Consider the following 23,696-nt stretch of genomic DNA (forward strand, 5'->3'; position numbering starts at 1 on the left):
GGCAACATGGTGTCCACGTCACGTCTGAAGTATCATTACCCCCGCAAAATTGAACTTGAATCTAACGCAGACTTGAGGATTAAATCTCCTCTAAAGGGATGTAGGCAGGAGTGAAATGATATTACAAGGAAGCAAGGAGGCCAATTCAGCTTGGGGGACCTTCCTCAAGACTGCTGGCCCAGTTCTGAGCAAGGCAGTGGCATGAGGAAGAAAGAAGGGAGGCTGTGGTTGCTGCCCGTAAGAGACCCAGGAGGCTTAACACCGAACAAAACACATGAGCCTGGTCGGGGTCCTGATTCACACAAACAAACTATATACAAAAATTAGAAACCAAAATTTTGTTACAGCATAGGTATCCGATGCCAGGGACATATTGTCAGTTTTATTCCATGTTTTAATGGCACTGTGGTTATGTAAGAAAATGTTCACAATTTTTAGCCATGTCTACTGAAGCATATGCAACTATTTAAAATACTTTAGCAACTGTTTAAAATATTTTAGGTGGAAAAAAGAAAAAGAAAGGGACAAAAGCAAGGTGACAAAAATCTTGGTGATGGTGGAATCTGGGTGATGATAGGTTAATTTGGAAAAGGTAAAAATGGATAGATGAAACAGATGTGTCAAAATCTTGATGGTTGTTGAAACTGGACACGGGAAGAGGAAGGTCCTTTGTATTTATCTCTGTTTTGGGTATGCTTATTATTTTTATAACATGAAAACAAAACAAAGAAGACACAATTCTAGAACACTGGTACATTTCTCATCATGGGGGTTATTTGGGCTGAGATCATGCCACATGTGCAATTTCAGGATGGACTGAGCCAACCCCAGCGCTTGTCCTTTAGTGCTCTCTGAGCACAGGAAGAGAAGCCGACCTTTGTTTGTGGGGGATTCTGCAGTCTCACCCTCTTCTCCTTGGACAACTGCTAGCAAGGGCTCTCATACATGGCCCAAAAAGAAGCAGCAATTTTCTCCTAAGGTGCAATAGAAATTTTAATTTAGAAAGAAATCCTTTCCTAAGGCAAACTTTATCTGAAGGAAGATCATTTTTGCCTGAAGAAATCATTCTTTCCATCATGCTGGGGAGGGGGTTAGCTTTGTGCTAAGGGCCTCTGCCTATCTTGATTTGGTGGATACTTGATGTACAGGGGCTCTTTGCCTCCAGGTGACTTCAAGCCACCACGTTTTTGTTTAATTATGGTGAAATACAAATAAAATTTACCATTTTAACTATTGTTAAACACACAATTCAGTGTTGTTGAATATATTCACATTGTGCCATCTCCAGAACCTTCTTCATCTTGCAGAACTGAAAGTCTGAACCCATTAAACAGATCCCCGTCCCCCCGATGACAACCAGTCTCTGTGAATTGCTAACTCTAGGTTCTCATATAAGTGGAATCATGCAATATGTATCCTTTTGTATTTAGCTGATTTTACTTAGCACAGTATCTTCAAGGTTCATCCAAGTTGTAGAAATTTGTAGCATCAAATTTCCTGCCCTTTATAGTCTGGGGGTGCAGCTCAGTGTAGAGTACATGGCATGCACAAGTCCCTGAGTTCTATTCCCAGAACCAAAGGGAAAAAAAAGAACTTCCTTTTTAGGGCTAAATAATATTCCATTGCATGTATGCACCACATTTTCTTTATCCATTTGTCCTTTAATACACACTTGTTTACTTCTACATTTGGCTCTTGTAAATAAGGCCACTATGAACATGGGTGTACAAAACAACTGCTTCTTACAATGTAAAGTTTTTCTCCCAAGGTTTCAAAAGTTCTTGGAACATCTTTCATCCCAGGTTCATGTTCAAGGTACTGGACGCTAGGCCAGCCCAATCTCACCACCAAAGAGCATATAAGCCTGTGAGAGGAGGCAGCTGTGTTCAACATCACAGAGCCCAGACAGTGGGTGGTCCTTGCCTATTCCCTAGTTTACTTCTTTTAAAACAATAAAACTAAAACATACTGGCAATAGGCTAAAAGTGGAAATGAGCTCATTCACCTGTTTCCCATTCTGCCAGGGCTGGCTACTATTTCATGGATAGCATTCTGCTTTCAAAGCTTCATTCTAAACATAAACAAATGCATCCACAAATGAACATGCTTGCTTTGTTTTTGATAAAAGTTTACCTTCCCTGGGTAGGCATGATGGTGCTCACCTTAAGTTCCAGCTCCTCAGAAGGCTGAGGCAGGAGGATCCCAAGCAACTCAGTGAGACCCTGTCTCTAAATAAACTACGAAATAAAGGTGGGGATATGGTTGAGTGCCCCTGATTTCAATCCCTGGTTACCCCCCCCACCAAAAAAAAGTTTACTTTTTCACTCAACAGTGTATCACCTTTTCATATAGTAGGAAGGTTTCAGAAACCTAGGGTATTTCCTATTTTTATGCTGTTACAAATGATGTTGAATTGAAGATCCTGACACATACACTCTTGGGTATTGATGTATTAGCATAGGATAGAAGGGAAAATCTTGGGTCAAAAAGTATATGGATATTTTAAAATGTGGTAGATATGGCCAAATTGCCTTCCTAAAGGATTATGCTAATTTATCTGCTAGCTTTAAAAAGATTTGCATTTATTTTGTCACATTTAGGACAAGCATTCCAAATATTCCACTCTGTCCATATTTGACCAAATACTTTTGTCTTTCTACAAGTAAATCAACGGTAGCCTGTACTAGTTATTTAGTTAAAATCTGCTTAGAAAATCTCAGTTAAATTAGTAAAATCACCTAATTTCAGCAACTATTGTCTGCTTCTAGCCAAGGCAACTTTATTGGATGAAAATGTAATTGTGTATTTTTGCTCATGACAAATTTTGGAATTTCTCCTCTGGGTCAAAGTCAATCTTGCCAATATTTGCATCTTTAATTTCAGGATTACATAAATATATTTTTTAAATACCAAGTCTGTTTTGAAAATAACTTTTGCCCTCTTCTATTTTTAATTTTTTAATTAAAAATAATTAATAAATTGCCTTAAAAGTAATCAAGTCCTCTAAGCTTTTATGCCCATTTGCTTTGGAGAAATACCTGGAAAAATATATCCCAAACCACAATTTTAATTACCGAAGCCACTTGGATGGTTTGTATATGTGATTTCACAATTATGTCTCAAAATTAGGCACTGGGTTCGATCCTAGCACCACATAAAAACAAATAAAGGCATTGAGTCCATATACAACTAAAAAAATTTTTTTTAAAAATTATATTACAAATGTAAAGATTTCATCAAAGAAAGTCAAAAACTGTTTATGGCATGAAATTGGAAAATGGTTCTCATGGGCAACAAATGGAGTTGCCAGGGAGGAGAGGCCACATCATCACACTTACAAAGGTCTTTACTTCTTAGAGGAACAGAAAGCCCGGATCTGACCGCTCTGGCCCGGTGGTCCTCAGACCGTCCCTGGAAGCCGGGCTCCTTTTGTGTGCGTCCTGCGTCCTCTCCAGGCGTGTCTGCGTGGTGCAGGGCGCATCCGCACTCGGGAGGGCTGGGAGCGGCTGCCGGCTGAGAGCAGGCTGGCTGTCCTCCGGGGGAGATGGCACTGGCGAATGCTCCCTTGTTATGCGACTATTGATTTGCCTCACTCTGAGGATTCCGGGGGCAAAGTGACCCTCCCTACTGCCTGTCGCCTCCCTTCCTCCCGCCCGCCAGGGTGGCCTCCCGCAGCAGGATTCCGGAGGCTGCTGCTCCGCCCTCCTCTGCCTCTCAACCCTCTGGCGCCTGGATACCTGAAGTTATTAGGAGAAATGAGGTAGCCGAAGGGACCACATGGAAGTTGTGACAGCTCCCGGCGGCGCGCCCCTTTCTCGAGTGCCAGTTCCTGGGCTTAGGAATTACCGCTGACACGTTGAAAGCAGGAGGTCCCCTTACCAGCCAGCCTGCCGGGATGGGCCATTGCTGCTGCAAGCCTTATAACTGCCTTCAGTGCCTGGACAAGACGGTACTTTGCCTTCCCTCTCTCTCTTCTTCCCCCTCCTCCTTTGCCAGGGCAGAGAGAAAGCCGCGAGCCGACCGCCTCTGTCCCTTGGCTCCCCAGCATGCGTGTGCGCTTTGTTGGTGCCCAGGACCCTCCCTTTCCCCGTTCCAGGGTGCTGAATTGTGAGTGGTGTTCACAGAAACATTTGGCCTCACATACTCTGCAGTGCCTTACATAATTTGGTATTCTGCAGTCACCAATGGAACTGTTGCATTTTCCTGAAATAGTAGAAACATCTCAAAAACCAAACTGTCAAGAAATCCTTGGAATATTCTTAATGCATTGTAACGTACCTGGAAGACCTAAGATGAACGTCCAAGAGGGGATTGCAGGTTAGCTAGGCATGTTCTTCTTCCCCAAGCTGGAACTTTGAAAGTTTCCCTCTCCACCCCCCATCCCCCACCCGTAGCATACATCCCTGTAGTTTGTATCCTTCATGTCAGAAAAAAACAGCACACCCAGGTATAGTTCTTCCTTCTGTAGTTCATCACATCAGAGAGGGGTGAATAACACAGACATGAAAACCTCAAGAACCAGGGAGTCTGAGGGTGTGTTCAAGGATTCACTAGAAGGAAAATTCACAGCCAGGGAACTGAAAATAGAGTATGCAGAGAATTGTATGGCAATTCCTGCACAAAGCCTTTCTTTGCTTTTGACACTTGCCTGATCTGTGAGCTTACAGAGGGATTAGGATATGCTTTTAATTTCAACTGTTGGCAAGAGCTCTTGTCTCTGTGATATATTTTATTATCATGCACATTCGAATTTTTCAAAGATGCATGAAATGGGATTTCACAGGGGGGTGAAATTGCCTCCTTTCTACTCATGTGGGCATCAGCTACTAGATAGCTTGGGGTATAGTATGTGACCAGGTGAAGGAAAAATATATGGCTTAATTTAAAACTCTTTACAGGGCCATCACTAGGGAACATCTTACTTATCAGTTCTTCTTATGAACTTTGACCTAAAGTACGCTTATATACCCACCCCAGAAAATTAAACTGATACCTTAAATGTCATTTGGTATTTTTGTTCCAATAGAAATAACCATTTCAGTGGGTTTGGCTTTTGCCACCCTGAGTGTGAACCATATTTTTGTTTTAGCAAACAGAAATATAAAATATTTGCACCCAATCATCTGCAAACCCCACACTGAAGTGGTTAAGCCCTTTTGTAAGAGAAGTGGTCACAAAGAAGAGTCCAAGGAAGTATAACAATGGTTGTGATAAAAGGGAAAGATACGCCATGTGTACAGCAATAGTATAAAGTTTCCATTCCCAAGCCCTGATAGGAAGGTCTGAGAAATAGGGTCTTTAAAATGTTAGGCCTTTAAGAAAATATATTTTAAAGTGAGTCTGTCCCCAATTGTCTTTCAAATCAAGTTCCTGAAAATAAGTATCCCTGTATAATTCTTGAATTCAGAGATTTGGGAAAAATAATTCAATGTTATTTTTTCTCTTTAGCAGTGTGACGTTTAAGTAGCTTTTAAATGTTTTAGCCTTGAAACTAAAATTCAGTACAAATTATTCTTCCTGGATGAAAACTTAAAGACTTATGCTATGCCTAAAAAACTTTTCCATTATGTGCACACTCCTATTTCTTGACTTTACTATATTTCAGAATAGTATTCCATTTGAGGTTTTATAGATATATATTCATAGGTGCTTTTTAAAGGAATTGAAGACTTTCTTTTTTAAAACAAGAGAAGGAATTGGTTTGTTTATTTGCTTGCTTCAGTCTCCCAAAATCATTTATTACTTGATAAGGACCTAATAGATCAGCATTGTGTATTGGGACAGTACGGGAATCCACTGAAGTCTCCAACTTCAGAACTCAGTACTCCTGTAAATGCCACAGAACCCTTCAGGGTCTTAATCAGCTTCATCTACCCCTGCATTCGCATGGTTTGAAGAGGGAGGTCTGACAAAACTTCTGATTACTTTAGTCCAGCTTAATAACCCTTTAAAAAAGAACATTTCCTCAGCAATTTATATAGGTATAGAATAGAAATCCTTATTTTGAGAAGTAAAAATTTCTTTCTTTTTTTTTTTTATAGTTCATTCATAGTACAGAGAAAGATGTTTTGGAAAACATGGTGAGTTAGAAATACTCTTAACAGTCAGTTTCAGAGGTTGGACTAAGAAATAGGAATCTGGGGATGCTTCTTTCTTTAGCATCTGAATATTGGGACTGACTTTTGCGGGGAAAACTAGAATCTTGTCTAGAGTATAAAATGAAAAAAAATTTTTTTTTGGTTCAATGAACAAATGGTTTGCAAAAGCTCTTTGTGTTTATGTACTTCCAACTTATAAAACCCATCCAATTAGCAATATTTATTTCTGGTTGATTCTGTCCCTTGTTAGTATGGGAACTAGTAAAGTATTCTAAAAAGGCACGGTCAGTTATTGGTTTTGTTGTACTTCCAGCTTTTCCAGAGAAACCACAAGTTGGCTAGGCAACAACAGTGCATACAGAGCACTTGATTAAACAGTAGGAACAGTCTGAGGAAGAGTAGGTGAAAGTTCTGTGATTCTGTTCATACTTGTTTCTGGTCCAAGGAAAAGCAAGTACAGCAACGTGGACTAACTTTCTTGGAAAAACTGGAACATGAATTACACTTTAAGCTTGCAGCGGAATTTTATTGAACTCAAGAGGAGAAGGAATATAATTCCAAGCAAGGAGTGCATGAGGAAAAGTGTTTTCACCCAATTGGATGACATATGAGAGGGCAAACACAGTAGGAAATACAGCACAGAGGGAGCCTGAGGGGATTTTCAGAAAATTTCAGATTTTGGTCTTTTAACTTGAAAATAATTAATTAAAAAGTAGGGACTTATCTTGGGGTTTTGAGCAGAACTGAAATCTGCAGAAATATTCCTCTGTATTATGTTGAGTTAAAAGGCATGACCCAGGAATTCTGGCCATTGGGACACCAGGATGGATCCCAAAGGGTCCATTCACCATGAACTCAGTGTGGTCCAGGATGAAGCATGATGCTGCATGTACCAAAACTTCTTAACTTCCCAGAAATGATGGATTTTAGGAAGGCTGAATTATTAAGAGAACTAGATGTACCAACTAGAATGCCAACCTGTTTTTTTTTTTAACAATCAGAAGTATAATTCAACAAGCAAATGAATGGCAACAAGCTTGATAAATATGTTATTTCTTTTTGGAATCAAGAGTCTAGCTTTGAGAAGCTCTGATATAAATAGAATCTGAGCCACAAATCATGTTATTGAAGAATCCAGTGGCTTCTGAGCCTCAAGGGCCCATGACCCATCCCCCATGCCCTCTTGCCTGACATGCACTTGAGAGGGCTGCGTGATTACTATTGGCCCTGGTGACTGTCTCTTCTAAGCTCCTTTGCTGGCCAACTCTCCTTGTAATGGACGTGTCCTTTCTCATACTGTCTTAACAGATTGATCATGTTGCCAGGTCTTGCTGGGTTAGGATCTATCCTGAGGCCTGTAGAAGCTACTTGCATATCTCTAAACTAACCTTTCAAAAAAAAAAAACCTTTTTATTTTTTAATTTTTTCTAATTATACATGGCAGTAAAATACATTTTTGACACATTGTATACAAATGGAGCACAACTTCTCCTTCCTCTGACTGAACAGGGTGCAGAGTCACACAGGTAGTTGATTATAATCTTGGTTACAACTAGAGCTAATCTTATCTACCTTTTCTTTAAATTCTTGGTAGAGGTGGGAGTTGAGACAACAACCTCTCTGTCCCTCCCAGGTATGTGTGGTACTCTGACATAATGCATTTGGGAAGGTGATTAGAGACAGGTAGGTCCAGAAAAGGTCAAGAACTTCTTCAGTGCAACATAAATAGATTAAAAATCATGGTTTGGGCTAATTTTCCTTTCTTCCGCACTTATTCAGGGATGTAGAATTTCCCAATTTCTCAGCATTACTTCCTTGGATTCTTTCCCCTTGGCCCTATTAATCTCTGTCCTTTCCAGTTGCTCATTAGTAATCCAGATATGGATTTCTCTTATATCTCAGATTATGATATTGCCTCATTACCTACAGGCTCTTAGGTAAACTAGATGTTTCTGTTTAACCAGGGACTCTCCCCAGTGTGCATGAGGTTGAAGGTTTGAATTTCTGAGTTTAGTCATTTTTAGTTCTTTTAATACAAGATTTGGCTTTGCTTGTTTTGCACACACACAATTAGACATTTAATTTTATTGAAGAGCATTAAATTTGAATGATATTTTGCCTTTGATGGATTTATATTAAATTACATTTCAAAAGCAAATCATTATACAAAATTACAGTGGTCTTAGAGTTAATTATATGTGAAATAAATAATACTTATTGATGAACTGAGACACAGTATCAGTGCTGCCTTCAAGCCATAATAACTAAAATGAAAAATAAAAGGTCAGTCTACCTCCCAAGGGTTTTTTCCACAGAGCCATATTATGAATCTGGCCAGTCTTCATAATATTCATATTGAAAATGAATACAGTAGTCACAAAGGTGCCCTGAAAACAGCTCTGAAGACATATATGTTCTGCTGACGTCACCTTGTGGCTGGCTCATTTAGAAATATGAAAGCAAATATTTCCTTAGTAAGACAAAGTTGCACTGTGTTGAAATAAACCCTAATCTGAATTCAAGGGTGAAAAGCAGTATTGTTTCAGAGAAGAAAGAAAACTTCTTAACCTCTATGCCATTTAGTATGTGTGTATGTCGTGTGTGAATTTTTAAAATTCACAATAGAAAGGATGCATGTATTTCCTCAAATGCCAGAATTCCATAAACTTCGCATTTTATCCCTCATTGTGGTTCTTTTGTTTGGCTTTGAAAAATATGACAGAGGTTACATGGTTGGATTTTCCTGATCTGGACTGATTTCATAGCTAAAAATAGGAAAGAATAATTAAGACAGTCTTTTGGCTTACATTTGTAAATTTTCTTTCCTTTTCTTTAATATGTGTGTGTGCATAGATACAAACACACACACATATACATATATACACACACTTATATTTTGTGCTTGTCTATTTTATATATATATATATATATATATATATATATACACCCACACACACACATGTGTATATATGTAAGTATGTATGTATATCTATATCTATACATACACACACACACATACACACACATATGTATAAACACAATCTTGTGAGGGAGAAAATGAGTTGATAAAAATGCTCAGCACTACAGTGAATTTTAGGAAACTGTCTTCAGTACTCCTTGAAACTAACCAAGAATTCCTATAGGAAGTATCACAAGCAGAGCAGGAACCTAGAGAGAAAAAGAAGAAAGGCCCTGGGTCAGTCATAGTGGCCCATGCCTGTGATTCTAGATACTCAGGAGGCTGAAACAGGAGGATCAAAAGTTCAAGACCACCCTGGGCAACTTATGGGGACATTGTCTCAAAATAACATAAAAGGGGCTGGGGATGTGGCTCTGTGGCAGAGTACTTGCCTAGCATGCGCCAGGCCCTAGATTCAATACCCACTATTGCAAAATAAATAAATAGTATCTAGTGGTATGACAAAAGTTACCAGAAAGACCCAGGTGCTATTTTGTGTCACTGGTTCTCCTGGTCTTTTTCTGGGGTGCCACTTTAAATCCCTCTGTTTATTCATCCTGTGATCTCAGTTTAAATCATTAAGACAGCCTTGCCCCAGTGAATTAAATCATGTTGTTTTGGCATTGCTTATGCATTGACTAACTCTGAGAGACAACCTCTTCAAAAGCAGAAATACCCTGCCTGGTGTGTTATAGTCACTCAGGAAGAATATGTTGTTTTGTATGAGTTTCCTATCTCTGGATTAATTAGGGGTGAGTGCACCTCAGAATCACCCAGTACTCATTTTTTTTTTGTTTTAAAAATGAGTATTGGTTTCTCGAGGAGGGGTTAGGTGGCCAGCGCCCGAGTGTGGAATCTCACAGGTGATGCTAACAATGAGAGGCATTTTCATTCCCTGTCCCCACCAGGTTCACAGGGTGGCATCAACCATCTGAGCAGAGAACTCTCGTTGACCAAGCATGTTGAAATAACAGAGTGTGGCAGCTTGCTTGGGGCTTGGCCACACATCCAGTTGCTTGAAGTTAATGAAATGATGAGTAGGTTGTATGCTTTATCAGGCTTCCCTAGCTAGGAAAAATGAAAGGCAGCATTCTCCCAGGAGTTTGGGAAAGACCTTGGCATTTGGGATCCAGGTCTAAAAAGAAGGGTAGGCTCCACAAAAGCAGACCTGCAGTGGTATGTTTGGGTGTAGGAGTTAAGGGGGTGATTGGAAGTTTCATGGGACTAACTCATCTCGGATTCCATCTTTGAATGGCCTCCATAGACCATGCGGAAAAGAATGGAGAACTAGGAGTGCAAAGAGAGAAAGACGTGACTAAATAAAAGAGGTGGCTAAGAAGATGCAGCTGCTGGTTTGGGTTATAGAAGAGTGTTCCAATGCGTGTCCAGTTCCAGTTAAGCCTGCCGTGGAGTAAACAGTCACTTTAGAGGAATGGCCTTCTTTGGCTTTGTGATTCCTGGATTATATCACCAGGATAGTTTGGATGGTTAAGTACCGTGTTCTATTTTTAGCCCTCTTGAGTGAACACAGGATCTCATGTGCTTGGCACCAGTTAGGAATTTTCCACTCATCCCCTAGTAGGGAAGCACTGATCTAACCCTGGGCTGTCAGAGGAATCCTTGCTCATAGTCCAGTCATTCCACCCTGTCATCACCCTGGACCTGCCTGAGGTTTGGGAACAACCTTAATGAAACAACATTTCATTAACTTCAAGCAACTGGATGTGACATTTTAGAGGGATTCCTGAATATTCCTCAGAACCTAAGGGCTTCGTAAGAGAAGACCACTGCTGGATTCCGTTGAGCCAGGATGGATGGGGTGACACTTGCAGCACAGAGTAGTGATGGAAGGTTCCTTGAAGTTCACCTCTTGTCTGAGGACGGCTGTTCATGAGGTCACAGCTGTTGACTCATTGCAGGGTCACACTGCGTCATTCTGGTTTGGCTTGCAGGAAGCAAAGAGCAGCTTGCTTGATGCAGAGAATTTATAAATTAGGAGGGTTGATATCATTTCAAAAACAAGCACTTAAGAAAGAAGACTGTTGCCAGGCTGCACCGGCTGGCTGGCTTTCGGGAGCTCGGGCTGAGCTGTGCCAGTATCTTCAACAAGAATGTGTTCAGAGGCCATCAGAAAGGTCTTTCCAGAGCTGTCAGGGATAACTAAATAGCTACCCTACAGCCCCGTGGAGGCTGTACTGAAGAGGGTCCACACACTGGAAATGTACCAAGATGCAACCCACAAATCTATAGCAAGGACAAACCCAGAGAGTGCAGGCTGTCGGGTGGGGAATGAGGCAGCCAGAGAATTTTCCATGGGGCCAGATCAGTCAGGAGCTGGCTCTGCCTCTCCCTGAGTCAGACGTGAAAAGCTGAGTGGTTCAAGTGCTCAGATCCAGTCTGAGGGCAAATGCAATTTGAATCCATGAAAGTGAAGAACAGGGAGGGTGCAGGATTGGAACTCCCACCTTTGCTGTTTCCTAGCAGGTTGTGCAAGGAGGGGCTGGTTACTTCCCTGAAGGGCCCCAGCTCCCTCACCCATAAAGGGAAATAAACCAGAGGAAACCTGGACAGTATAATTGGCCCTTGTATGTATGGATTCTGCATCCACAGATCCAGCCAATCACAGATCAAACGTATTCAGGGGGAAAAATCACATCTGATTGAACATGTGCAGACCTTTTTTTTTTCTTGTCACCATCCCCTAAATAATATAGCATAAGAGCCATTTATAACTCTTATTAGGCAAGATTTATAATTAGGTATTATAAATCATCTAGAGATGATTTAAAGTCTGCAGGAGGGTATCCATGGGTTATATGCAAATACTACACATCTTATATCAGGGACTTGAGCATCTACGAATGTTGGTATCCTAGTTGGGGCTGGGGATCCTGGAACCAAGTTCCGCTGACACCAAGAGACAACTATATTTTGAGTAGTATGAGGGAAAAGGCTCACCCAGCCCTGGGCCTGGCCTATAATCAGTGCTAGGTAGAGGTTAGCATGGATAATAATCTTTATTAATTAGTGAATAATCTTTAGCCAGAACTTACAGACCCGTCTTTTATTCGGCACTGTGCTGGGGATGGAACCCAGGACTCTTGCGTGCTAGGCAAGTACTCCACCACTGAATGACATCCCCAACCCTCGTATGTTCCTTAAATTTTAGTCAGGAGTTTGTAGCTTATGTTCGGCAGCCCACCCTTCCTTGCTGAGGCATCTGATGACTCTACTTGAAACTGGTTGGTTTTCTAGTGTGAACCTGAAAATAAGAGGGCCATTCAAGACTGGATGGGGTCAGCCTTGTTCAGTCTTTATTTTATTTTTAAATGTTTGGTGCTGCTGGGGATCAACTGCTTGTGAGGCAGGCACTCTACCACTGAGCCACACCCCAGCCCTTATTCAGGCTAATGGCAGCCTGCTTGCTCAGGTGGGGAAGGTTCAGGGTCTCCAGTCTCACTTCTGTTTCCTTCCCACTTCTCCTTTCACATCTCTTCCCATCCGTCTTCTTTCCCCCCATGCTCCTTTTTTTTTAATTCTCTCACCCCTTCCCTGTCAATCTTACTTGTTTCTCCTAAAGGCCTGGCCACCAAGCGTCGGCATTAGCTTTCCACTGAAGTGATTCAGTCTTCATCCTCCACCTCCTCCATCACCAGTAGGTACCTGTTGAGTCCAGTCCCCTCAAGGGGCCTTCCAGCCACTCCTTCTCCAAATGCCTGACTATTCTATGCCCCCCACCACCACCTCTTAAAGGCTCCACAGCATCTCCCACTAGCACCCCCCTGGGGACCAAGCCTTTAACACATGGGCTTTGGGGAGACATTGAACTTGCAAAGTATTGCAAACATTCGCAAGGCCCTGATGGTATTTGCACTCAGTATTTGGTCTGCATTTTAGCCAGAATGGTCTGTTGTGATGTGGAAAACCCCTGGGGCAGGACTCTGCTAAGATCTGATAGGCCTACAGGAGCTCAGGGAAATGTGTTGGCTTTGGAATAGAAATGGAAGTTAGTTTGTTGTTTTTGTTAAGTTCTGGGGGTTCCCTGCTACACCTGGCTGAGGCTATTTCTCAACTGATAAATACAGGGTTTCAGTTCTCTGGCTGTGTTTGGGAATTAGAGGATATGAGTATTCAAAATTGTCTTTGATAAGGAGAAGGAAGTTAGGTTTTTTTTTATTAGTTTAAGATTATCTTATGGTAAATAATGCAATAACCACTGTCCAAAACACTAACAAGTTGGTTGTCAGCTGGCAATATTGTTAGAACAGTGTGTAATCCCTGGGATTAGTTTGATTAGGACGTTTTTCCCTCTTCTGGGTTCTTCATTCTTTGAGCTGCATCAAAACTTAGTGTTGGGGCTGCAGATGTGGCTCAGGGAGGAAGTGCATGCCTAGCATGTGTGAGACCCCTGGGCTTGATCTCCAGTTCAGAAAAAAAAAAAAAAAAAAAAAAAACCTTTGAGTAGAGTCTGGGCAGAGCCAGGGAGGTGCTCCAGACCCAGAGGACAAGAATGATGTGTAAATTAGAAACACAGTTGATAATTAACATGGAAAAGTACCTATTAGTTATAGGATATTATCTACTTGCAAATAAAATAAAAAGAATCCCTGCAACTATAACAACACCTAACACTGGAATGAGCTTGCTAAGTGCTGGACACTCTTTTAAGTTCATCACATATGTCACTTTATTTAACCCTCATGGCAACCCTGTGCAGTGGGTATGGCATGGAGGTAGCGTCATTTAACCATTAGGAAGATGGACACTCTCAGCCCTGAATTCAGGGAAAGCAAGGCTGCTGGAGACTGGATGAGATGGGGGAACCCATCGTAGTTCATTTGGGCTGCTATCACAAAATATCTTAAATTGGGTGGCTTATAAACAAGAGAAATTTACTTCTTACAGTTCTGGAGGCTGGGAAGTCCAAGATCGAGGTGCCAACAGATCTGGTGCCTGGTGAGGGCCCACTTATAGTGGCTTCTTGCTGTATCCTCACTTGCTGAAAGGGCAAGGCTGTTCTCTGGGACTTTTGTTTTGTTTTTAGAAAGGCATTAATCCCATTCATGAGGGCTCCACCCTCTGACCTAATCACCTTCCAAATGCCCCAACCCCTAATAACATCACCTTGGTGTTAAGATTTTGACCCATGAACTTGGGGGACACAAACATTTAGACCACAGCAGAGTCCATTGTCCCTCAAAGGATGGATCTGTTGCCACTTTCTTAAAAAGAAATATTAGCTAATAATTGTTTATACTTGTGACAATAATAATTCTCGATTTCTTATGAAAAAAATTCTATTTTTGGTATTAAGAATATTATGACTTTGCTTAGCATAGGCCTTTTGGATAACCCAAAATTCTCCTAGGAACTCAAAGTAGCAACCCTTGTTACCCAAGTCCAAATGCAGCACCTGCAGATTCTGAGAATCACCTTTAGTTTCATTCATTGAGCACAGGTTCATCAGAGGTGCTGAAATCAAAAGCAAAGTAAGGAAAGAACATTATATTAGTTATAACAAAATATCTGAGATGATTAACTTAAAGAGAAAAGTTTTATTTTGGATCAAAGTTTTGGAGGTTCCAGCCCAAGATCAATTGAGCTCATTGCTTTGGGCTTCTCCTGGGTGGTAGACAGCGAAGGCAGCATGTGACAGAGCAAACTGCTCACCTCATGGCCACCTTATGAAGCAAAAAAGAGAAAAGAGATCCCACAATCCCCTTAAATGCCCCCAATGACCTAAGGACCTCCCAGTAAGCCCCACCTCTTAAAAGGCTCCACAGCATCTCCCGATGGCACCATCCTGGGGACCAAGCCTTTAACACGGGCCTTTGGAGGACATTGAACATGCAAAGCATAAAAAATATTCACAAGGTCCTAATGATATCTAAACTAGGTGTTTGGTCTACATTTTAGCCAAAATTCTCTCTCTGGAAATCAACTTACTTTGGGATTACATTCTGTTGAGTGACAGATTTTCTTTGAAGGGCTGGTATCTCTGACTTATTGCCAGCATTCCTAATATTGGTGGTGTTATTTAGTAATAAAATCATAATAAACTCTTTATGGTGACCCAGTCACCCAGCTCACACATTCAGCCCATCTTCAACTACTTCTCTATTATGAGTCATGGAAAATATTTGATTTGAAAACAATGTGGTGGTCAGTGAGTTGCAAATGGCATACTTTGCACTATGTGTGATTTCTTCCTGTCCCTTCTATTAATGTCAATAGTGGAACCCAAAAAATTAGAAACCTGAAGCACTGTTGCTGAGAATGTTTCAAGTCAAGGCTTCTGTTCTGATCGCCATTATTCATTAGGTAGCTACCCAGGTATGGACAAAAGGGTAAGTTTAAGGGGACAGTGGCAAAGCAAGATTCTGTCCCTCAGAGAACGAAACCATGGACTTTTTCAAGGTCAAAAATCTCAACTAGTTACAGGAGTTAGTGGTGTATAATAATATATGACAGTTTATTGGTGTGTAGGAGACAGATGTGCAAGAAATTGTGGCAGGATGATTTACAAGAGTGTAACAGAAAAGCACAACCATGGGTGTTATTAATATTATATTGCAGGCTTTGCCATTTGAATGAATACAAATGAATGAGTCAGAGTTGGCTTTGTAAGTTTTTATATGCTTATATAATTAGAAAAATTATCTCCTTAAGGGCTGGACTTATAAATATTTGCTTAATATGATTCATTAATTAAACATGTGAAAGTACTTATTTAGCATAAAACTAGGGGACTCTCGGTATCCGTTTTGTTTTTTCAGAATGAAAGTGCCCTTGTGAAAGAAAAAGAGCTGTCAATCGAACTTGCAAACATCAGGGATGAAGTTGGTAAGTAGGGCATTGGAAATGAGGACCATAAAGAATGTCTTTTCCTGATTCCTGTGAATGTGTAACAAAAGCAATCATGTCTCCTGTAAAAAGCCCGAGCAAACCTGCCTGAACGAATGAAGTGGCTTACCCAGCACAGCGGTAGGCTGCTGAAGCCTTGCGGGGAGCCATAATTTTTACATGTCTGTTGTTATAAAGACAGCCTCATAACAGTTAGCAGTGGAACTAATCACGCCTTGACTCTGCTACTCACAGATGGCAGCACATACATCAGTCTGTGTTGTTGGCTGTGACAAGCACCCCTCTATCTAAGCACCTTTGATAATATGTGGGGCTGCCTGCTAAATGCAGATGTTGCATGGCTGCCTGCCACTGTATATAACCTGCCATGAAATACCCTGTAAACTAGAACAAGATCAAAAACAGATCTGTCTGGGTCAAAACTATGAGGATGCATGTTGAAAGGACTAATATTTGGCCATTGGAGTGGTTTAGTTCAGTCAGAACCACGAGAGGCTTTCCCAATAAGAGGATGATCCCCAACCACAGAGGATGTGAGGAGAGATGGGCTCTCTCTGACTTTTGTCTGTCACTTTGTCCAGCCGCTGTTGACCAGTGACTTGCTTCCTTGCTTCCCCAATGTTGAAGAATAACACCAGAGAAGCACGCCGAGGCAAGGTCACAGTAGAAATTAGAAGTTTATTAAAGGACAGCAGAAAAGACTTCTCCCGGAGGAAGAAGGGGACCCAAGAGGTGGAATCCGTGGAAGTGCGGGTTGTCTCTCCATTTTATAGTTTTCGGTGATGGAATGTAGGTGGGAAGGCCCGAAGGGTTGGGACACAGGTGGGCCTAAGAGGTAATCTGGGCACTTCCGAGTCAGCATCTTTAAGTTTGCTGTTCATTAACATTTCTTTGGGATGGGCTATCTTCAAATCTGCTGGGGGCTGTTTCCTGGACTTCATTAAGATTCCGAGAGTTGCTCAGCTTTTCTGGGAATTCATTCTCATGGCCTCCATTTTAGATTTCACTCGATATTAGACCCGATTTACCTAAGTACACTGACTACCTAATTTTAAATCTGGCTTCAAAAGGACTAGTTGGAGTATTTGCATGTTCTCACTTCTTGATCCTATTTTCTTTCTTGACCACCCATGACTCCATTTCTCCAGGAATCAATCAGCAAAAGTGAAATACACATGGCCCCTTCCTATTGGCCTGCTTTTCTTCTCCATCTGGTGTGGTCCTGGGAACAGCTCACCTGAACAGGTGTGGCCCCTCCACCAATGAAGGGACTTGGACCATCCCAGCCATCCTCAGCCGGTGGCCAGCCACACAGATAGGCCTGCAGCTGTGCTGTGGACAGGGCAGTGAATTTCAAACTTAGCTTTCCTCCACTGATTTCTTTCCTCCCCCTCTTCTTTAAAATTTATTTTTTCTTTCTGGTGGGTTTTGTGTCTTCTTTTGTAGTTGGAATAGATCAGCAATGGTCACTACTCCCCTCTAAGAAGAGCAGGCCCCTGTGGGAAGGCAACAATAACAGTGCTCCATGCCAGTCTCACCCAGTGTGACCTACAGCTGCAGGGCAGCTGCTCCTGGCCACCACTGAGAAGGAGCCAGGGAATTAAAAATCCAGATATAGGCTTTTATGGGTGATCCCAGCCAGGAAAGGCAATGGCGGCACGTGGGAGGGAAACTCCGGAGAAGCTGGGGTGCAGGAGAACAGGGCTGACACTGTTGGGTGGAAGAGCAGCCACCAGAGAGGGAGAGGTGACACCTGCTCCCCTCTGGAAAAGTCTCATCCTTGCTTATTACTGCAGCTGTTGTTTTCCTGGTGACTGAGTCTCATTTCCTGAAGTCACCACCATTCCCTTCCATCTATTTTTCTTTGGGTATCAACCAGGGCCTTCTCAGCTGCAGCTCCCAAGACCTCAGTGCCAAGGCTCCCAAGCTTGCAGCCTCTGTCTCCACTGGAGTTCCTTTCCCACGGTGGCCCCCCCATGAACCAGACCCCACTTAGGTTCTCAAGGGCTCGCGTGGAGAGTGACCCCCCTACACACACTTTTTTTTTCACGAAGGGAAGCCCCTGGCACACTTGCTGGTGGTGAGCCTGCCAAATGCTGGGGACTGTTTTCATTCCCCTCCAAGGAGGCCTCCCATCCATCCACCAGTGGAGCCATTGGTTCCCTGCACAGTTGGACTGTTTATTCTGTGAATGTGCACATCGAACATACCTGTGCACACACATGGGACCTTCTCATTGATGACTCCCCATGGTCTCCTGAAAAGAACATTCCTCCCTCTTCTTCCATTGTATCCAAAAAGAGTATCTCCTTCCTGGATTCTAACTGCAGAGACCCACCCCTCCAATTTCCCGACCTCAGGCTCTATATGCAATGTACTGTGACTTGAGACATCTCCCTCCCAGTAAAGCTGCAAAAGAATGAGTTTGACCTAAACTGACCCTTAGGCCAATTCCCAGGTAATTTAAGCATGAAGACAGCTGTGAGCCCTTGGTCTTGCCTCTTCTGGAATCACGGCCCTCCCCTTCAAGATGGCCCCTAGTGGCACTATATGAGGCATGGGGTAGAAGTTCCAGAATTCTTGATTCGCAGTGAGCAATGTCTCCATAATTATTTTCAGATTCCCAAGGGCAAATACATACTCACAACTCCCTTACTAAGTAGGTAGATCTAGGTGACTTAGGTGTCTATGTCTTAACATCTTAATTGCCTTTTTGAAAAACGAGCATAAATTGAAAGAAAAGAATTATATTTCCATTTCATAGGAGAAACCGTGATTACTTGCTAGTGGTAGGTGTGGGCTGTGGGGCCCAGCACAGCTTCTCAAACTGTAGAAGCAGGTTGGACCATGCCACCTTCGGTTCCTGTTTCACAGCTTTTCTGTGTGTACTTTTTATCACAGCAACATCCAAAACCTCAGCTCCGCTAAGATTAGGTATCACCAAAAGGAATGAAGTGAGCTGTGTTGCACTGATGTCAGACTGTGAACTGGAGCTCCTGAGGGCCAACAAAGACCCAGCACTGATGTGCTACCCTGGGAATTTTAAGATGCCCCACAATGTCTCTGGGAGTTTGCCGTAGTGACTTCAGATACCCCAGCACACAGTTTGGGAAGCACAAGCTTAGTGTCATTTCTCTGTTCTCAGAGGTCAAGAGATTTGAGGATGAAAATGGGTAGGTCAGCCAGGAATGGTAATCCCAGCGACTTGGATGGCTGAGGCAGAAGGATCACAAGTTCAAAGCCAGCCTCAGCAACTTAGCAAGGCCCTAAGCAACTTAATACAATGTGTCTTAAAATTAACACACACACACACACACACACACACACACATACACAAACACAGGGCTGGGGGTATGGCTCAGTGGTTAAGTGCTCCTGGGTTCAATCCTCAGTACCAAAAAAAAGGGGGGGAGGCGGTCTTTAGAAACTCAGGAACTGAAAGTTGTTGATGATTGTTCATGCAGAAAAGTATACAGTCTTGACCCATGTGAATTACACCTCCTGCCACCTTCTTTTCCTCTTTGAGCAAGACACGATGGTGTTAACTTAGGGAGTGATAAGTTAAGTCAATGAAAACATTGACTTAATAGATTTTCTCTGAAGTTTTCCATTGGGAGGTATCATGTCCATAGACCTGAAATACTATAAGCCAGCCTCTGAGTACGTTTCTCCATGAAATGGATGAGTTTGTAGGTGGTTCCAAGGGCTGGAGGTTCCCAGCATGGGCTTCATAGGGTGAGTTGTTTGGCCTCCCTGTCCCTCAAGTTCCCTTTCATAAAATGGAAAGTCAATTACAGAAGAAAATGCTGATACAGCACTCAGCAAAGGTGACTCTTATAACTATAGCACCTTGAATCTAAAAATAGAGTACAAAAATCTCCTCTATCTTGGGAAAAGATACAACATATCCCTCCCCAGAGAGATGTCTACCCTACCACAGGCAAACTTTGGATCTGGGGAGGTACAACCGATGCAGCTGAGTTTAGTGTGCCAAGTCCAAGGCCACAGCTCTCTGCGCTTCTGAAAACTTCTAAATGCAACAAGCCTTTCTCAAGAATTACATCTTTTCTTTTTTGAAGTCATTTGTTTTCTGCATTAGTGCTAAGAATAGAACCAAAATTTATCTGCCAAATAAAAAAAGCCTGTGGAGGCAGGGCAGAAAGCCCTGGCAGCACACCTTGTCTGTTCAGCCCATCATTTGTCTCAAGGATACTTCATGAGCAAGGTCCAAATCCACTGCCCATATTGCATATGTCAGGGGGCGGGGGATGGGGAATGTGGGGATCCACTGTCAACTGTAAGGCCCATAAATTCTGGAGTCTCCACCTGCCCTGTGTTTCCTGGAATAAGAAGAGAATAAAGCTAATAAACCTCACTGCTAAATGATCCAGAGAGAGACATGGTCAGCCGCAAGCCCTCACCAGCAGCCCTACCCAGAGTCCTACCTCTTATCAGCTTGTCTGATAGCAGTCACTAGAGGTAGGGGGATGTAGAAAGAGTCTGAGGGAATGTAATTTCCAAATCTGTGAATTCAGACAGAAGAAAGGAAGAAGCTGCCAAAAGTCAGAATCATTCAGGCATATTTATCACAGATTCCAGAACAGGGCTGGCTTGTCCTGCAAATCTAGCTTTCTGCTTAAACTTTCTCACATCCCCTTGTGAAGTACAGTGAAGTCTGAGAACCAGTGAACACACTGATTTGGGTCAGAAACAAGGTCAGGGAGCAGCAGTAGGTAACTTGGGACAGGCCTGAGAGGGTGGGCTCCCATGGTTGAGGGCTCGCTCTGGGCTGCAGGGAGGACAGTGAAAGAAACTCACATGCAGGGGGAAGAGTCCAGAGTCTCAGGGAATTGGTTGTTGATGTGGAAAATTCTGCCCCTCCCCGACATTTGGTGTCCGAAACATCACTCGAGAATGGTCTTGAGGTTTACTTGCCATTCCATTTAATGCGGACTCTTAACTACTCAGAGTTGGCACAGACCCCACAAGCTAAGGACTCAATTCCACAACACGGTCCCCACTTCAGACTCCTGGCATAAGTCCCAGGAGCCACCTGTAGTTCTTACCAACTGGCCATAAAGACACAGAGCTTCCTCCAGCCCCCTCCTTGGTTTCCAGGATTCACCAGAATGAAGCACGGTCAAGGTATGTGAGGTGGGGGTGTGTGCAGCTCGCATGCCCTCTCTGGGGGTGCCACCTTCCCGGCACCTTGATGTGACCATCAACCCAGAAGCTCTCTGAATCTTACCATTTGAGAGTTTTTATAACCGTATCTCAGCCTTCTCCCTCTTTGTGGGTTGGGTGGAAATTTCTAACCTCTCTAATCACTAGTTGTTTCTGGTGTTCCGTCCTAAGGCTATCTAGGAGATGCATCTTAAGTTCCATTAGCACAAGACTTATCTGTCTTCAAAGGAATGCACAATAACATAAGATATGCCATCACTCAGGCAATTCCCAGGATTCTAGGAGATTGTGTTGGGAAAGAGCTATATTATCCCCACCCTCCAGACAAGGGACTGTAGTTGTGAAGAATGGCTCCTTGAAGGAGCCTCTGAGCACCTTACAAGTAGCAGGCACAGAAGTCGTAGCCTTTTAGAGCTGATGAGGATGGTAGTGACCTGTTCCTTCCCATTTTAGAGACTGGTAAACAGACTTGTTCAAAGATCTTGGATAGAACTGGGACATCTGTAAAGAGCACCCAGAAGAAAAATTTAGTCCTCCTCAACTTGGTCTACTCATTCATGGCACAAATATTTACTGAGCACTTACTTTACTCCAGGTACTGCTAGGTGGCATTCCTATGTATAGAGGAGTAGTTTTCTAGAGGGGGCTGAGATGCATCCCCCAGGCAGGACTCACTAAGCCTTGTGCCCCAGCATGGGGACACAGCCACTCAGAAATGACTTTTTTTTTTTTCTAATTTGCACAAAATGTGATTCTGCAGGTTAGCTTGACCCAGTGCTGTGTGCTGGGGATTCTATGGAGAACAAGACTGAGCTGAAATCTTTACAGCATTTATAAATAGAAGACCCCAAGGAGGAGGTGCTAAGATGGGCCCTGTATACTAACAAAGACACAGAGGCCTGTAGGCAAGGACAGAGAGCAATCACTAAGCACCTACTGACTCCTACTGCTCCAGTGAACGTGCCCTGCACCGTGGATGCCAATACTGTTTTCAGGCACAGCCCATTCTGCACACCTAAGCAAAGAAAATCACTATTTATCATTTTCTCACCCTGTTTTCACTCACCAAAGTTTTCACATTTGTTATTTCATAGTCATAAAACATTCTATAGTGCTGACAAACTAGAATAAGCTTCTCTCCTTTGAGCATTTGGATTTTTACCAATTTTTCCCCCTCTGTCATGCAATAACAACTGTAGTGTTTGCGAATTCCTTTTTTCCTCTTGAGTTATTTTCTAGGGAGTATGTTCTCAAAAGCATGGATCAATAATTTTGAGAGGATTTCATATTTATTCTAAGTTCATGTGCGTGTTGAAAGTCCTTGATATTTCTTCTGTAAACCCAGATAAAATATCATGGTGGATTTAATCGCAATGCAGCTAGGATTGCCTTGTAAAAAAGGAAATTAAATCTCTCACTGACTCATTCACTCATCCACACACAACTGAGAAGACACACATAATATCTAATTGTGTATCAGGGCGTGGTTTGGAATGAAGTCATCTGTGCTTCAAGAGTCAAGTCCCTGTGGAGTGGCTGAATTTGCCAATATCTATGTTATATTTTATTTCCTCAGGGACAGAGTTTCTTGGCATAAAAAATTAAATCAAACCAAGGTAGAATTTTAAGGGCCTATTGTGCATACAAAAGTACAGTTCATGAACTGAAAAACCTTAAGCTAAAAAAATGGTACCAAGTCTCCATGTTACCACAGTCTTGCAGTTTATAGAGCACATGGGAGGGAGTATTTTGACCTTTTTCGTGACAAACTGTCATAGAATCTTTTTAAAGGGAAATAGAGCTGTTTAAACTGGTTCCTCTGTAGCTAATTGGTCTAATTTCATTCAATCAGGCCGATAAGGACGTTAACATTTGACTCTTAAATCACATTTACAATTTTTCCAGAAAATGTAGTTTCGAAAATATAACCCTTGATAAATTAATAAGAGATGTGCTTCCTAGAGGCAGATTATTTCCTTTGGAGAGCTCCTGCCTCAAGTTCTGTTTGCTGCCATCAGGTGGATGTTTAAGGCCTTCTGTCTGCAAAGCTGAGAGAGAATGACATCAGCTCATTGTTACTGCCTCGCTAGAAAACCTCGGCATTAAAAATCAATATGGAGCCCAGCTGGGACCCATCTGTACTCCCAGTTACTTGAGAGGCTGAGGCAAGAGAATCACTTGTTCAAGACCAGCCAGGGCAACAAATCCAAGGAAACGAGCTATTAATTAGATCAACTCTACCAAAGAGAAAGTCATGCAACACAGCACTTAGTACAAATGGAGCCTTCTGGCTGGCACTCCTAGCTGACCCCTGATGGTCTCCCAGTCTGACCAGAAATCTTGTTGAATGTACAAGCAAGTGGGGCATGGTGGTGCAAGCCTGTAATCCCAGCAGCTCGGGAGGCCGAGGCAGGAAGATCACAAGTTCAAGGTCAGTCTCAGCAATTTAGCAAGAATTTTGATCAAAATAAGATATAAAAGGGCTGGGGATGTAGCTCAAGCTCAGTGGTAAGTGTCCCTGGGTTCCATTTCTGATGCAAAAAAAAATGAAAAATGTAATTATATAACACAGTGTGATATTAATTGGTCCC

At 42.4% G+C, this 23,696-nt stretch overlaps 1 protein-coding gene and 1 long non-coding RNA gene across 8 annotated transcripts in view; one reads left to right on the top strand and one right to left on the bottom strand.

Moving 5' to 3' along the window:
* The window catches only part of LOC124099194 (uncharacterized), a 66,495-nt gene extending 62,404 nt beyond the window's left edge, over nucleotides 1-4,091 (bottom strand). For 3 of the 4 annotated variants that reach the window (XR_009227729.1, XR_009227730.1, XR_009227727.1), the window contains exon 1: nucleotides 2,163-4,091. This is a non-coding gene — a long non-coding RNA (uncharacterized LOC124099194). The remainder of the gene's footprint in view (nucleotides 1-2,162) is intronic. The other variant, XR_009227728.1, reaches the window with a different exon arrangement.
* The window catches only part of Mtus2 (microtubule associated scaffold protein 2), a 595,926-nt gene that overhangs the window by 527,197 nt on the left and 45,033 nt on the right, over nucleotides 1-23,696 (top strand). For 3 of the 4 annotated variants that reach the window (XM_046454223.2, XM_046454224.2, XM_046454225.2), the window contains one exon: nucleotides 15,834-15,900. In XM_046454223.2, coding sequence (XP_046310179.1) covers nucleotides 15,834-15,900 — 67 coding nt within the window. Of the gene's footprint in view, nucleotides 1-3,240; nucleotides 3,950-15,833; nucleotides 15,901-23,696 lie in introns of those variants that run through there. The other variant, XM_046454226.2, reaches the window with a different exon arrangement.

Source organism: Marmota monax, unplaced genomic scaffold (genome assembly GCF_021218885.2).
Source record: "Marmota monax isolate L192 unplaced genomic scaffold, Marmota_monax_Labrador192_F-V1.1 WCK01_AAM20220418_F8-fsc00011, whole genome shotgun sequence".
Lineage (NCBI taxonomy): Eukaryota > Metazoa > Chordata > Mammalia > Rodentia > Sciuridae > Marmota > Marmota monax.